Source organism: Haliotis cracherodii, unplaced genomic scaffold (genome assembly GCF_022045235.1).
Source record: "Haliotis cracherodii isolate W230 unplaced genomic scaffold, xgHalCrac1.p SCAF_1, whole genome shotgun sequence".
Taxonomy (NCBI): Eukaryota; Metazoa; Mollusca; class Gastropoda; order Lepetellida; family Haliotidae; genus Haliotis; species Haliotis cracherodii.
The window spans coordinates 55485915-55500541 of NW_027266264.1; the positions used below are offsets into that span (position 1 = coordinate 55485915).

Sequence of the window (14627 nt, forward strand, 5' to 3'; positions counted from 1 at the left end):
AAATGGGTGCATTGTCAGAAAGAAATGCGAACATTTGTGACTTGTTGTGTAACCATAGAGTTCTAGATATTTTTTGTCATTAAACAATATATCACATGACCAACCACGGGGTAGTCCTGTGGGTACCCGGGTCCTACTCAGTACCCACCCGACCCGGGTACCCGAGTTACCAGTCCCAGCCCTACTATTCATCAAACTAATCTTACCGAAATCTGAAATAATGACATGTTTAATTAACGAATGTTTCAAAACATACATGTTTATTTGGCTCAAAACATCAACAGATACATGTTTATTTTGCTCGAACAATGACATCAAATTGGTATAGAGTGTATACACAGTGTGTATTTCAAGCACTGCATTAACAACCTGGACCCTTTTCTGTTGAAGCTGTTGTGCCAAGACAATATATACTTGTGTTTCTGATTAGTAAACCATTTATTTCACATATTATCAAAACTTGTGTATTTATATATGTTTTGACTTACCTGAGGACACATGTCACATGTTACAGGAAACACAAGTATATTTTTTACCTTATGTAGGCTGTGAAGTGTTGTGTTAGTAGTGACTTGTTTACTCAGTGGGCAGTGCTATGGTTACAGAAGCTTTGTGTTCTACAAAGGTTGAAAAAAGTCGTGTTTCTTCTGTTATTTTTCTATAACCATCATATTGGCTCCTTGGGTTTCATTCATGGCAAGGGCAGGTAACTCTAATCCCATTTCAAAAACATGTCTGTATCTGATACACATGTGAACTTTCATCTGAATGGAATATGTTTGTTTGAACAAGAGACTGAAAAATATCAAACGATTTTCCCTCAAAATTATTCCCATGACACAAATTAATGTTGTAAATAGCTTTGTGAACATGTATCCTATGTTTACAATCACTGTTGCAGTTTTCGATGAAGGAGATTAACTAAAGAATCTATTAATAAATATAAAAGACTAAATAAATGTTGTGAATATGAAACGTTGATGAATTATAGATAAGGCCTAAAAAATATGATGTGGTCCTCATCACTGACTTATTCTTTATGATGAAAAACAGCAATGTAACGATGTTTATCAAATATGTGAAAAGTGTCTTTATGTTTGAAAGATAATACTGAGTGAAACCAATTTTGTCAGCCATGTAATTTGAACCACAAAAAGTGTTTAGACCTCAACTATGAGGCTCTGTGATGTGTGTGTGTGTGTGTGTGTGTGTGTGTGTGTGTGTATGAGGCTCTGTGATGTGTGTGTGTGTGTATGAGGCTCTGTGATGTGTGTGTGTGTGTGTGTGTGTATGAGGCTCTGTGATGTGTGTGTGTGTGTGTATGAGGCTCTGTGATGTGTGTGTGTGTGTATGAGGCTGTGATGTGTGTGTGTGTGTGTGTGTATGTGTGTGTGTGTGTATGAGGCTCTGTGATGTATGTGTGGGTGTGTGTATGTGTGTGTGTGTGTGAGGCTGTGATGTGTGATTGTGTGTGTGTGTGTATGAGGCTGTGTGATATGTGTGTGTGTGTGTGTGTGTGTGTGTGTGTGTGAGGCTCTGTGATGTGTGTGTGTGTGTGCGTGATGTACATATACTACTCAAAACAAGTTAAAGAACACCCACAACTGGATGTTTGTGTGTTGCAATACCCACCAGTGATGCCAGATTAACTATAGTCTCATGAACAAAATCTGGTGTTCTTTAACTTCTTTTGAGTGGTATATAATAATAATTTAAGTCAATGCAACATTTCATGTAAAACTAAGACTTTAGTTTGTTACTATTCTAGCAAAAGTGAAAATTGTATCATCCTTTCTGCACACAAGTTTAACACTACACGTCACTGATCCATTGAAAATATCACAATTATAAACAGACCATGGCACACAGTTACTCTCCTGTGGTAAACAATGAGTTATCTCCCTTCTGTACAAGCAATTTCACTGAACAGGAAGTACAGTTTCCTTCATCAGTTGGGATACCATCAGTATTTGGTCAAACTGAATGTTTGTTGGAACTTATTGTTTTGGGAAAGGATTTTCTAATACAGAATACTTGTATATAGAATATTTCATGCCCTCGTGATAGACAACCAGCATTGTGTACAACTGGCATTAAGAAATGTGAGTGACTGAGTGAGTGAGTTAGGATCAACGCCACTTTTAACAGTATTCCAGTTATATTGCAGCGTGTCAGCTTAATGTGGGAGGAAAGCCCGAAGTGATGCAGGTCTCAGACGTTTACCACTTCGGTGAAACCCACAAGCACGGGTATGTTGCTGACAAACCTAGAAACATAATCGGGGCGAACCGGGATTCGAACCCACAATCATAGGTTTCTGGCGTGCCCAAGGGACGCAACTCTGCACAGCGAATCACGGCGCCTTAGACGACTGGGCCACCCATGGCCCCTTAAGAAATGTGAAGTACATGCCTAGTCAGGGACATGCAGTTGATAATCTCTTGTGGCCTTGATGGGAAGATTTATTGATTTTGTGTTTGGATAATAAGAAAATAATGTAAATTGTTCATTTTCTTAAAAAAACATATTGTCAGAAATGGTGATAATGAGAAATCCTTTTTTAAAATTACTTCTTTTTAGATGTCAATTAACATCATATCCCTTTTTGCCCAAATTTTGGCTTGTCAACTCTTGTTATTGCGCTTGACAATTTTATATGTCAATAGGTGTGGTTCTTCAGTAATGAACAATGTTGTTTCCCGAAATTATGATAGCATTTGTGTTAAAAGAACAGACACATTATCGAGAAAATAAAGTCCCAAGTTGTGAACAAATTTGCAGACAATCAAATTCAAACTGTTCTTGAGGGAATGTCTTGATATAAATTCAATCTGAAGATAGTTGGATTGCTAACATTTTTATCTTGTCAAAGAAACTGCCATGTTCTTTGTTTCTACAGAATACGAAACAGTTTAAAGCATCGTTATAAAATACATTTCTTGTAATGAAGGGAGATAACTCATCTATTGAAAAATTGCTGCCTTCTTGAATAACAGTGTATTGCATGATGGGAGTTTCTCTCCGTTTGATTCTTGGTTTTCGGAGGGAGGTGATGAGAACGGCCTGATTCCAGGGCGCTAATGGATGATATTGATCACTGTTAAAACTAAAAGTGTAGCCGTGAAATGAAGCGTTCTGAAACACACAACACTGGTTTGTCCACTGCTTTTATCTTCATCTTCTGTAGAAGTCCCTGTAACAGAAATTGACCACAAATTGCCATGTATCTGAGATAAGAGTTGGACACTAAGCTTGTCTATAATTTGTTGTATTTGAAGAACACTTATTCCTGAAGATATATATATGATTAAAATGCATATTTCAGAGAGTGCAATATGTAAAGACAGATCAATTACATTCTTGCTTTGTTGATAATCCTGTGATATTTGCCAAATAATTGCTGTTTGTTTGAAAGGTACCTTCAAGATATATTTTTTTTGTACTCTTGTTAAGTCTTTGATAGGCATTTAGCTGTTGAAAGAATGTGAAAACATGAACCGTTATGGTTAACAACATCTTTGTTGATTTTAACGTTTCAGGGCTATTTCTTGCCTCTTCATCATTCACCTGATGAAGACGTAGCCCTGAAACGCTAAAAATAATAAGGATTTTGTTAGCCATAATGTTTCATGTCTGAGTGTTCTTGTATCTGTAAAGACAAGATATTTTATAGATCACAACTTCATTATTCTAGTATGATCAAACTTTTCACACTAGATCCTTTTTCCATCATCAAGCAAGTGGTCAGAAATAGAAGTTGTTAGCCATAAAATATCTTGTCTTTACTGTTACTTACCAACTTCTAAAAATGCCAATCAAACAGTTTGTGTTCTTGTATGGTTTTTTTAAAGGTTCTAAGGAAATGAACCTCAAATCAACCATGACAGCATTTTTATTATTTCTATGTTAGACAAGAAAATGGTCTGGCTTTATTTTCTTTCTTTGTTCTTGAGAAATTTAACCTCAGCTGATTTCAAACTTGCATTTCCGTATTCGACGTAATAAGAGCTCCGCTCTAATAAGGGCCCACAGCAACATTTGCTAAGATATTGGCTAGTGAACAATCCCAATTAGCACCCCTTCCGATTGATCAATGTACACAAGACTTATTTATTCACGTATAATACAAACTCATGTGTTATATGCACCCTTAATTATGGGCATTTAATTCTGGAAAAATATATCTGTTGTACATAAACATTTCAGGCTGTCAGCATAATCCACGAAATTTATCTTTCAACCTTTCACCAAAATAACATTCTAATAAGAGCCCCCTATTTCTAATTTTGAGAGCGCCCTGGGCGATTATTACATCGAATACGGTATTTGATAAATCAGTCTTGAAATGATCAAATTTGATTCAGATCATATATAAAATCATTTTGAAATGGACGGAACTTACCACGTTTTACATTCAATGATCCAGCTGCATGATAAAACAGAAAAACAACAACATTGTTATTTACAATGAAGATATATCTGGAAAACAATGTGATTTCTTCAGCTTAATCAAAAATCTATTAAAAAATTAAAAAACATATTTTTTCTTTGCTTAAAATCATGATTCAGATATGAAATACAAAGACAGTGAAGAAGGATTGAGCATAGAACAGCACAGCTTAATTGGAGTTATTTCCCTTTGACCAATCAGTTTGAATATAGTGGAATGGAAGAAGGTCCAGTAGACTTTCTTGGATATGAAATTTAGAAAAGAGAATAAATTTGTGCTCCCAAGATGATGATGGCAAATAAAAGTACATTGGACATCACACATGTGATTCAGATATCTTATGTGATTCCACATGTAGATTCAGTGTATGGGGCCCACTTGTGTCTTGCACATCATATTGCTTGACTATTGCTCAAAATGAGACCCATCTTCCTGAGGCAAGAGATTTAAAGGACTTTAAAAGTCTAGTTTCCATCCTTGATGAACTAGTCTGGAATTTTGTGGTTCGACCGTTGAGCCTCCAGTGGTTATTAGGAGTTATGTCCCTTGATGGTAGACATGTTTTGCAAATCCAGCAATTGACCTAAATCTTCATGGCAAGTTACGAACCTGTGTCGATTTTGTACCTGACTTTGACTGAACTTGCATAAACGTGTACAGACCATCCAAAACATAACTCCTAAATAAGGCCTAGTGCGGCAAGGGTGGAAACTGGATTTTTATTGTCAGTTACCTCCCTTTTTCTTGGGAAGATGCATGAGGCCATACTGATTCATTCACACTGGATGTTATATAGGGATTGGTTATTTCAGTGCTACAATTCAGATTCTTCGGATTTCCTCGTGAGTTGGAAGTTTCCTTTTGAATTTTTTAGAACCATGTGTTTGTTAGTTGTTCATGAGTTTGGGAGTTTCCCCATGCATTTTTGAGTCCCAAAAATTTAAGTGAGTGAGTGAGTGAGTATGGTTTTACGCCACTTTTAACAATATTCCAGCAATATCACGGGGGGGCGGGGGGGGACACCAGAAATGGGCTTCACACATTGTACCCATGTCAGGAATCGAACCCGGGTCATCGGCGTGACAAGCAAACCCCTAGGCTGCTCAACCGCCCCCAAAAGTTTGGAGGAGGGTAAGGAGGCACCATAGTAGTTATGCCAAAGTCCAATGGCCATGGGTTTGAATCAAAGACGTTTTCTGATATTGTGCTTATGCTTGTGGACCAAAGTGGACGTCTTCTAAGATATGCACCACTTTGGAATTTCGACATTGAGCAGACGTGTGGTGTAACTGAAATTAACCCTTATCCCCACTCACTCACTCACTCACTCACTCACTCACTCACTCACTCACTCACCCACCCGCCCGCCCGCCCGCCCGCCTGCCCACCCAGCCACCCACTCACTCACTCACTCACTCACTCACTCACAACCATGACGTTGGGAGTTTCTAATTATTTTAATAATTTCGAATGATTTTTAGAGCTTTCAGTAAGTTTTAAGGTTTCCCGATGAAATTGTAGAGCTTCTTAGTTTCCTGGTCTCCCCATGGACATGTGGTTACAATGTGGTTACAGTGTGGTTACAGTGTGGTTACAGTGTGGTTATGAGGTGTTTGTTTGGAAGTATGAAGTCCTACCATTGACGGGTATCCAATGAGAGAGCATTAAAATCAGGGCATATTTGTGAGTAATGTTGTTTTATGAAGAAGACGACATTTCAATATTTCATAACTTTATAGGATTAAGGAACCTGTGGGCAGTGATGAAAAATTACTAATTATATTTCACAAGTAATAGGTAGTTTCAACATAATAGGATGTGGCTGACGATTGGTATTCTTAGCCCAGTTGCACAAAACAGTTCACCCCTGTATTTTCTCAATGAAAGTTAACCCTTCTATGTTTATCTAGATGTGTAGACTTCTCAAACAGATGAAAAACATATGCAATATCTTGAATGGACTGTGTAAGATGTGACGAATAGTCACATGGCGGTGGCCTGTGGCAGAGGTGCTATGCTAACGCATGGAACTCTGGGTAGGAGAGTGGGATTGTTGATCATACCATCAATCCTTGGATTGTCTAGTCACCGTCATATAACTGGAGTATAGCTGAATGTGGTATTAAACAACAGACAGACAAAGCAGTTAAAAGGCAAGGTCAGTTTAAATATCAGCCTTGAGTTCCACAGTCATTTGGATATTTTTGCTTGTTCAAGTGGGCCCAGTACATATATTATTTTACTATGCTAATGTGACTGAACATATATACCTCAAATAAGATCATTTAATCATTTTCAACATCATACTTTTCATACTCGCTGTCTCCCTACAGGGGTTCGGGACAGATAGGTCCACAATGTACATGGTGTTGTCACACCCAACTACAATGAGTATTGGGAGGACACAGTGTGTGAGCTGGCCTGTGTCATTGCCTCTGGACAGTCTTAATCGTTGCTTGTGTTGTCAACCACAGACTTGCCTGGCCTAAACAGTATATATTTACAGTCTGCCAAAGACAGAATATTGCTGACTGGTGTAAAATGTCATACACTCACTCACTCATGGCTCTGTTAAACACAACATGATCAAAATATGCTCACACTCATAGTCATAATGTCAGACAAAACATGGTCAAACATACTCATACTCACAGGTGTCAAACCAGACATGTTCAAACAAACACGATCATACTCTTAATGTCAGATGAAACAATTTTTAACATATTCACTCATGCCAAAAGCTCTTTCAAACAAAGCATGATCAAATATATTCACTGATACTGATAATCATGTCAAACAAAACATGATCAAACATGCTTGCTCTCACTCATTATGTCAAACAAAACATGACCAAACGTGCTCTCACTCATTTCAATCAAAACATGATCAAACATGCTCTCACTCACTATGTCAATCAAAACATGATCAAACATGCTCTCACTCACTATGTCAATCAAAACATGATCAAACATGCCCTCACTCACTATGTCAATCAAAACATGATAAAACATGCTCTCACTCTCTCTGTAAATCAAAACATGATCAAACATGCCCTCACTCACTATGTCAATCAAAACATGATCAAACATGCCCTCACTCACTATGTCAATCAAAACATGACCAAACATGCTCTCACCCACTATGTCAATCAAAACATGATCAAACATGCCCTCACTCACTATGTCAATCAAAACATGATCAAACATGCACTCACTCATGTCAAGCAAACATGATTAAACTTCTCTCACTCACTATGTCAATCAAAACATGATCAAACATGCTCTTACTCATGTCAAGCAAACATGATCAAACATGCTCTCACTCATGTCAAGCAAACATGATCAAACATGCTCTAACTCATGTCAAGCGAACATGATCAAACATGCTCTCACTTGTGTCAAACAAAACATGATCAAACATGCTCTCACTCATGTCAAACAAAACATGATCAAATGTACTCACTCTTACTAATAAGGTATAACAAAACATGATGAAACATACACATACACACACACACACAAATACTGATAACTGTCAAACAGAAACATGATCAAACATTAAAAATATGTATATACAGTTTTATTGCTGTACTGAGAACAAATTAAGGAAGTATATCTGAACAGTAAATTTGTAATAAAGTAATATTTTCAGATGTTCAATGATTCTTTCAGGTTTGATTTTATAAAGATATTCTCCTTGATTGAACTGACTGAACCCTTTGGGAGGTCCTCTGAGACCTGTATTTACCAAATATGTATGGGTAATAGATAGGATAAGTGAAATGGGAGAGGGGAGATAATCACAATCTGTGAAGTTCCCAGACTGTTTGTCTTATAAACTTGACAGGTAGGTTTCTTGTCTTCAAAATATTGATTACTTTTTTGGAAAAGTCTGGATCTGTTGGTGTCCATAGTAACCCATCACACAGGAATAGCCTCATTAGGGCACCACAACTGGGCAGGGTTCTATGTTTCCTGTTTTATCAAGTTGTCAGTTTAGTGAAAGAATCTTGGCTCATCAGACCAGTCTATCAGCAGAGTGAACATGTTCGGGTATTTACTCTCATGTCCGTCACAGATAACACAATCTCGCAATACGTATACACTGATCAGCCATTAAGAATTCCCAACACATATTCTCCATTGGATTTGTGTTCAGGTGGAGAAGCAAATGTAATTTTCATTACTTCACTTGTGACTTTTTTTCACATTTTCTTATGTGAGACTTGTAAGCAGTTAATGCCGCTACATGTTCATCATTTTTTTTTCTCGGCACAAAATATTTGTCACCAACACCAGACATGATACACAATAACCAAACAGATGGGGGTATTAATAACAATAAATGAAACTATAGTTCAGAAATCAAAACAGGAATATCGTTTTTGCAACACTAACTTAACAAAGAGTCTAAAGAGGATGGTTATGGCGAACTACTGTCGAGTTGATGTCGGTGTTTGAATTAGGTGCTTGCTCGTGGGCAGGTATGTCTCGTGTCGGGCCCTAAGTTTCAAAGTCGTATGGGTCCTTATGGCCGTGAATTATGTGTCTATTATTTGTCACAATAAGCTGCAAAGTTTTTAAATGAGGGCCTGAAGAGTTCAGTCAGGTCTTGCAGCTTCTAAAGTCTGTGGGTCCTGATGGCAGACTGGCAAGTATTTTTATTTCGCACACTGTCAAGGACATGGGCTTTCATTCCACGGAGAGATCCTCATGCTTCAACTGTCATGACTGTATGTTAGGGTATGGGTGTTAAAATAGTTATAGCGCTTAAATCGCCTCGTGGAGCATGGTCATAATCTTCACAGTAGGACCTTCTGTTACAGACAGGGCATTTCAAGATGCAAATCTATATTGGTAACTACAGGATCTGGTTGAGTGTTTATTTCTGCAGGTATAAAAAAAAACAATCCCAGACAACCCACTTACCATTAAGAACATGGACTTTTATGCTCGTGATGTCCAGGTTACTGCTTCGGCAAACATAGGTGCCAGCATCGTTCATATTGCTGTGCTTCAACTGGAGGACACTCACTATAGTCTTGGTTGGAAGTGACTGGAATTTTTCTATTGTAATCTTCTGATGTGCATCTGGTGTTATTTTGATGCCATCTTTAAACCAGTCTAAATCCTGTGGAGGGTTCACAGACCCAGTTGCATTGCACACAATATGAATAGGGTCACCTTTTTCAACAAATGTTGTTCCTGACACAAAAATAGCTGAAATATAAAAGGAATGCCAATGAAAAACACAGAAGGTACACAAGTCTCATTGAATATTACTTAACTTTTCGTAGGGATGAGACCAGGGGAATTCCTAGATCCTCATGCTTGTTGTAAGAGCTAAGACAGCTGGGTGTGGATTGGGTGATTATGGTCAGTGACCTTGAGTATTGGATGTCATTATGGCTCACTGGTATGGATCATTGCATAATGTTGTCGACAACTTGCATGGTCCAGATCTGGTAATTCAAAGGTTGGTATGATATATAGCTGGTGACGAAATAGTTACTCACCACTCCAGAAAGGGATCTTAGGTAACAAGTACTTTTATCAAGCCATTTTCAATTTTCTAGTTCAGCAACTGTGTCATATTTCATCCCAATATGTGTTATTGGTAGTGGCTGAATGTTCCTCAGAACCTAGAGGGTGTTATTGGAGGTGGCTGAAATGGCCCCAGTACCTAGTGGGTGCTATTGGAGGTGGCTGAAATGGCCCCAGTACCTAGTGGGTGTTATTGATGGTGGCTGAAGTGGCCCCAGTACCTAGTGGGTGTTCTTGGAGGTGGCTGAAATGGCCCCAGTACCTAGTGGGTGTTATTGGAGGTGGCTGAAATGGCCCCAGTACCTAGTGGGTGCTATTGGAGGTGGCTGAAATGGCCCCAGTATCTAGTGGGTGTTATTGGTGGTGGCTGAAGTGGCCCCAGTACCTAGTGGGTGTTATTGGAGGAGGCTGAAGTGGCTTCAGTACCTAGTGGGTGTTTTTGGAGGAGGCTGAAGTGGTCTCCAGTACCTAGTGGGTGTTATTGGATGTGGCTGAAATGGCCCCATTACCTAGTTGGTGTTATTGGATGTGGCTGAAATGGCCCCAGTACCTAGTGGGTGTTATTGGAGGTAGCTGAAATGGCCCCAGTACCTAGTGGGTGCAATTGGAGGTGGCTGAAATGGCCCCAGTACTTAGTGGGTGTTATTGGTGGTGGCTGAAGTGGCCCCAATACCTAGTGGGTGCTATTGGAGGTAGCTGAAATGGCCCCAGTACCTAGTGGGTGTTCTTGGAGGTGGCTGAAATGGCCCCAGTACCTAGTGGGTGTTATTGGAGGTGGCTGAAATGGCCCCAGTACCTAGTGGGTGCTATTGGAGGTGGCTGAAATGGCCCCAGTACCTAGTGGGTGTTATTGGTGGTGGCTGAAGTGGCCCCAGTACCTAGTGGGTGTTATTGGAGGAGGCTGAAGTGGCTTCAGTACCTAGTGGGTGTTTTTGGAGAAGGCTGAAGTGGTCTCCAGTACCAGGTGGGTGTTATTGGATGTGGCTGAAATGGCCCCAGTACCTAGTCGGTGTTATTGGATGTGGCTGAAATGGCCCCAGTACCTAGTGGGTGTTATTGGAGGTAGCTGAAATGGCCCCAGTACCTAGTGGGTGCAATTGGAGGTGGCTGAAATGACCCCAGTACCTAGTGGGTGTTATTGGTGGTGGCTGAAGTGGCCCCAGTACCTAGTGGGTGCTATTGGAGGTAGCTGAAATGGCCCCAGTACCTAGTGGGTGCAATTGGAGGTGGCTGAAGTGGCCCCAGTACCTAGTAGGTGTTATTGGAGGTGGCTGAAATGGCCCCAGTACCTAGTGGGTGTTATTGGTGGTGGCTGAAGTGGTCTCCAGTACCTAGTGGGTGTTCTTGGAGGAGGCTGAAGTGGTCTCCAGTACCTAGTGGGTGTTATTGGAGGTGGCTGAAGTGGTCTCCAGTGCCTAGTGGGTGTTATTGGAGGTGGCTGAAGTGGTCTCCAGTACCTAGTAGGTGTTATTGGTTGTGGCTGAAGTGGCCCCAGTACCTAGTGGGTGTAATTGGTGGTGGCTGAAGTGGTCTCCAGTACCTAGTAGGTGTTATTGGTGGTGGCTGAAGTGGCCCCAGTACCTAGTGGGTGCTATTGGAGGTGGCTGAAATGGCCCCAGTACCTAGTGGGTGCAATTGGAGGTGGCTGAAATGGCCCCAGTACCTAGTGGGTGTTATTGGTGGTGGCTGAAGTGGCCCCGGTACCTAGTGGGTGTTATTGGAGGTGGCTGAAATGGCCCCAGTACCTAGTGGGTGCAATTGGAGGTGTCTGAAATGGCCCCAGTACCTAGTGGGTGTTATTGGAGGTGGCTGAAGTGGCCCCAGTACCTAGTTGGTGTTATTGGTGCTGGCTGAAGTGGCCCCAGTACCTAGTGGGTGCAATTGGAGGTGGCTGAAATGGCCCCAGTACCTAGTGGGTGCAATTGGAGGTGGCTGAAATGGCCCCAGTACCTAGTGGGTGTTATTGGTGGTGGCTGAAGTGGCCCCAGTACCTAGTGGGTGCTATTGGAGGTGGCTGAAATGGCCCCAGTACGTAGTGGGTGCGATTGGAGGTGGCTGAAATGGCCCCAGTACCTAGTGGGTGTTATTGGTGGTGGCTGAAGTGGCCCCAGTACCTAGTGGGTGCTATTGGAGGTAGCTGAAATGGCCCCAGTACCTAGTCGGTGCAATTGGAGGTGGCTGAAGTGGCCCCAGTACCTAGTAGGTGTTATTGGAGGTGGCTGAAATGGCCCCAGTACCTAGAGGGTGTTATTGGTGGTGGCTGAAGTGGTCTCCAGTACCTAGTGGGTGTTCTTGGAGGAGGCTGAAGTGGTCTCCAGTACCTAGTGGGTGTTATTGGAGGTGGCTGAAGTGGTCTCCAGTACCTAGTGGGTGTTATTGGATGTGGCTGAAGTGGTCTCCAGTACCTAGTTGGTGTTATTGGTGATGGTTGAAGTGGCCCCAGTACCTAGTGGGTGTTATTGGATGTGGCTGAAGTGGCCCCAGTACCTAGTAGGTGTTATTGGTGGTGGCTGAAGTGGTCCCCAGCAGCTACTGGGTGTTATTGGAGGTGGCTGAAGTGGAGATCAGGTGGTTACAGTGGCTGCTGATTGTGGCTAGGACAACTCGCAGTTGTAACCAAGTTTGCCGCCAGTGATCACAATGTCAACCGATGGTTTGCCTACCTCAAGTTTAAAGGTTTAGGTTAAATGATACAGCAGCTGATACTGAATGTAGGGAACAAACCCAGAACCTCATTTGACCAATGAATGTTTAGTTTGTAACCATGGTAACTGATCCCTCCCAAATCTCACCTGGCACTGTAGACTGAGGCTTATCTGGAAAAGGAAATAAGATTGATTAGTCAATAGATATAGATTGCATTTCCTGACATGATAAAATTGGTTTCTTGTTTCTTTCTGTCCATAACAACAATGTGTGATATTCATTCTGATCAGAATTACATTGCACAAATGCTCTGACAATACCAATTTCTTTTGGTCATATTTTGGTCAGAATTCCAATGTTCAGGAGGTAAAATAATATCATGTTAATATTAATCCTTTAAAAAGATTCTGTAAATAAAGTTATGAAAATGTGCAAACAAATGTTCAAATAAAGTACATTTGACACAACATTTGAAATTATTATATTATTTTATTAAACAATTAAATTAAGATCAACATGTAAAACAAGAATAATTTTTTTCCTAAATATAATACTTTATGATGTTTTGATAATCTACATGTATTTCATTCTATATTCTACATATGAAAAAACACATGGCATTTGTGTGAACTTATGCCCCATTTATTTATGATGTCAAAGTTGGAAAAGAAACTTGACGGGATGGTATCATATGAGGTCTTGTCCATTGATCACAGAAAACATATTAAGCAAATTGGCACCATTAGCGGCATTTGTGGGTAAAACTGATGAAATTCTGTTAATGGGTTTTGACCTTATTATCTCTTAATAGAGACTAAGTGGGTTCGGTCTGCACACTGTCCACCAGGAAATGTACCACAGGAGTGCACATCTACCACTGGCGATGTTCACATTGGGGAAAACAGAACCTTTGATTTCTCAGGGGCAGAGTTGTCAGATTTACTTAAAGGATTGTCGGTTCCCTTGTATCAGTATATTCAGAAAGTTACAAGCAAGGCAGGACTTGGTAATTGACCCTGAAGGCTTCCCAATCTTCTAACTACTACAGCAGACAGTCCAAGTGTCAAGGGTTTTCTTGTAATGGGCAAATGATGTCTTTTCTACAGGATTAGAACAGTGATGTCTTGTAACATAAACTGTTGATTTCATGATTGAGGGAAGGATAGTTTCTCATTTGAAACCTGTCATGATCTGACTGGTGGATGGTCTGCTTACATCGTATTGATGCAGGGAATTGTATCGTTCTTGTTCTTCATTAAAATTTAATATTACTGCTGATCTTGTTTGGCAGTATATGTTTTCCACAGGTGATGAAAGAAAACCAATCAGGCTATATAGGGTTCACATTAGTTCTGCTTGGAGTTGAAAGATGGAGAAACAGATATCGGTCGGAAATTGAAGGATGCATATGATCAACATCAGGACATATGTTTTTTCAAATCAGGACATTTGTTTTGTTTTTTCAAATGTTAAAATATACACATTTGACTCGCAATATGTGAGGAAATTGTTGTTTATGAGCAATGGTGCTGGGTTTCTGCAGGACAAAAGTTTTATTTCAGTTTAATGGTACACAGTATCTTTGTGACATTTGAAGACACATTTCTAGACGTTAGGACTATTATTTAGATTTTGGTACCATTTCATTTGATTGCTGTTACACTTATATTACACACTCTATCTCAATGTTTTATACACAGTAATGACAGAAAAGTGTTCTTTGCAAACATAATTTGTCGTGCATGACCTTCCATAGTAGCATAAAGGCTGTAAAAAGCAGGAATGTTGACTAAATTCTGAAAGAATTTTAAAGGACAGGAACATGTTCCATAGCCTCTTCCATGACTTTAAGGGGTGGAGAGGTAGCCTAGTGGTTAAAGTGTTGGTTTGTCATGCTTGGAGACCTGTGTTCAATTCTCAACATGGGTACAATGTGTGAAACACATTTCTGGTGTCCCCTCAATTCTCTTGAACATAGCGCTCACTCA

At 40.2% G+C, this 14627-nt stretch overlaps 1 protein-coding gene across 3 annotated transcripts in view; it reads right to left on the reverse strand.

The window, feature by feature from the left end:
* Nucleotides 1–252: 252 nt before the first annotated feature.
* Nucleotides 253–14627, reverse strand: part of LOC139465751 (zwei Ig domain protein zig-8-like) — a 302241-nt gene continuing 287866 nt past the window's right edge. For 2 of the 3 annotated variants that reach the window (XM_071247630.1, XM_071247611.1), the window contains exons 5-8: nt 12786–12809; nt 9379–9669; nt 4403–4426; nt 253–3193 (exon numbers count right to left, since the gene is read on the reverse strand). In XM_071247630.1, the coding sequence (XP_071103731.1) occupies nt 3078–3193; nt 4403–4426; nt 9379–9669; nt 12786–12809 (455 nt within the window). In that variant the 3' untranslated portion in view covers nt 253–3077. The remainder of the gene's footprint in view (nt 3194–4402; nt 4427–9378; nt 9670–12785; nt 12810–14627) is intronic. The other variant, XM_071247620.1, reaches the window with a different exon arrangement.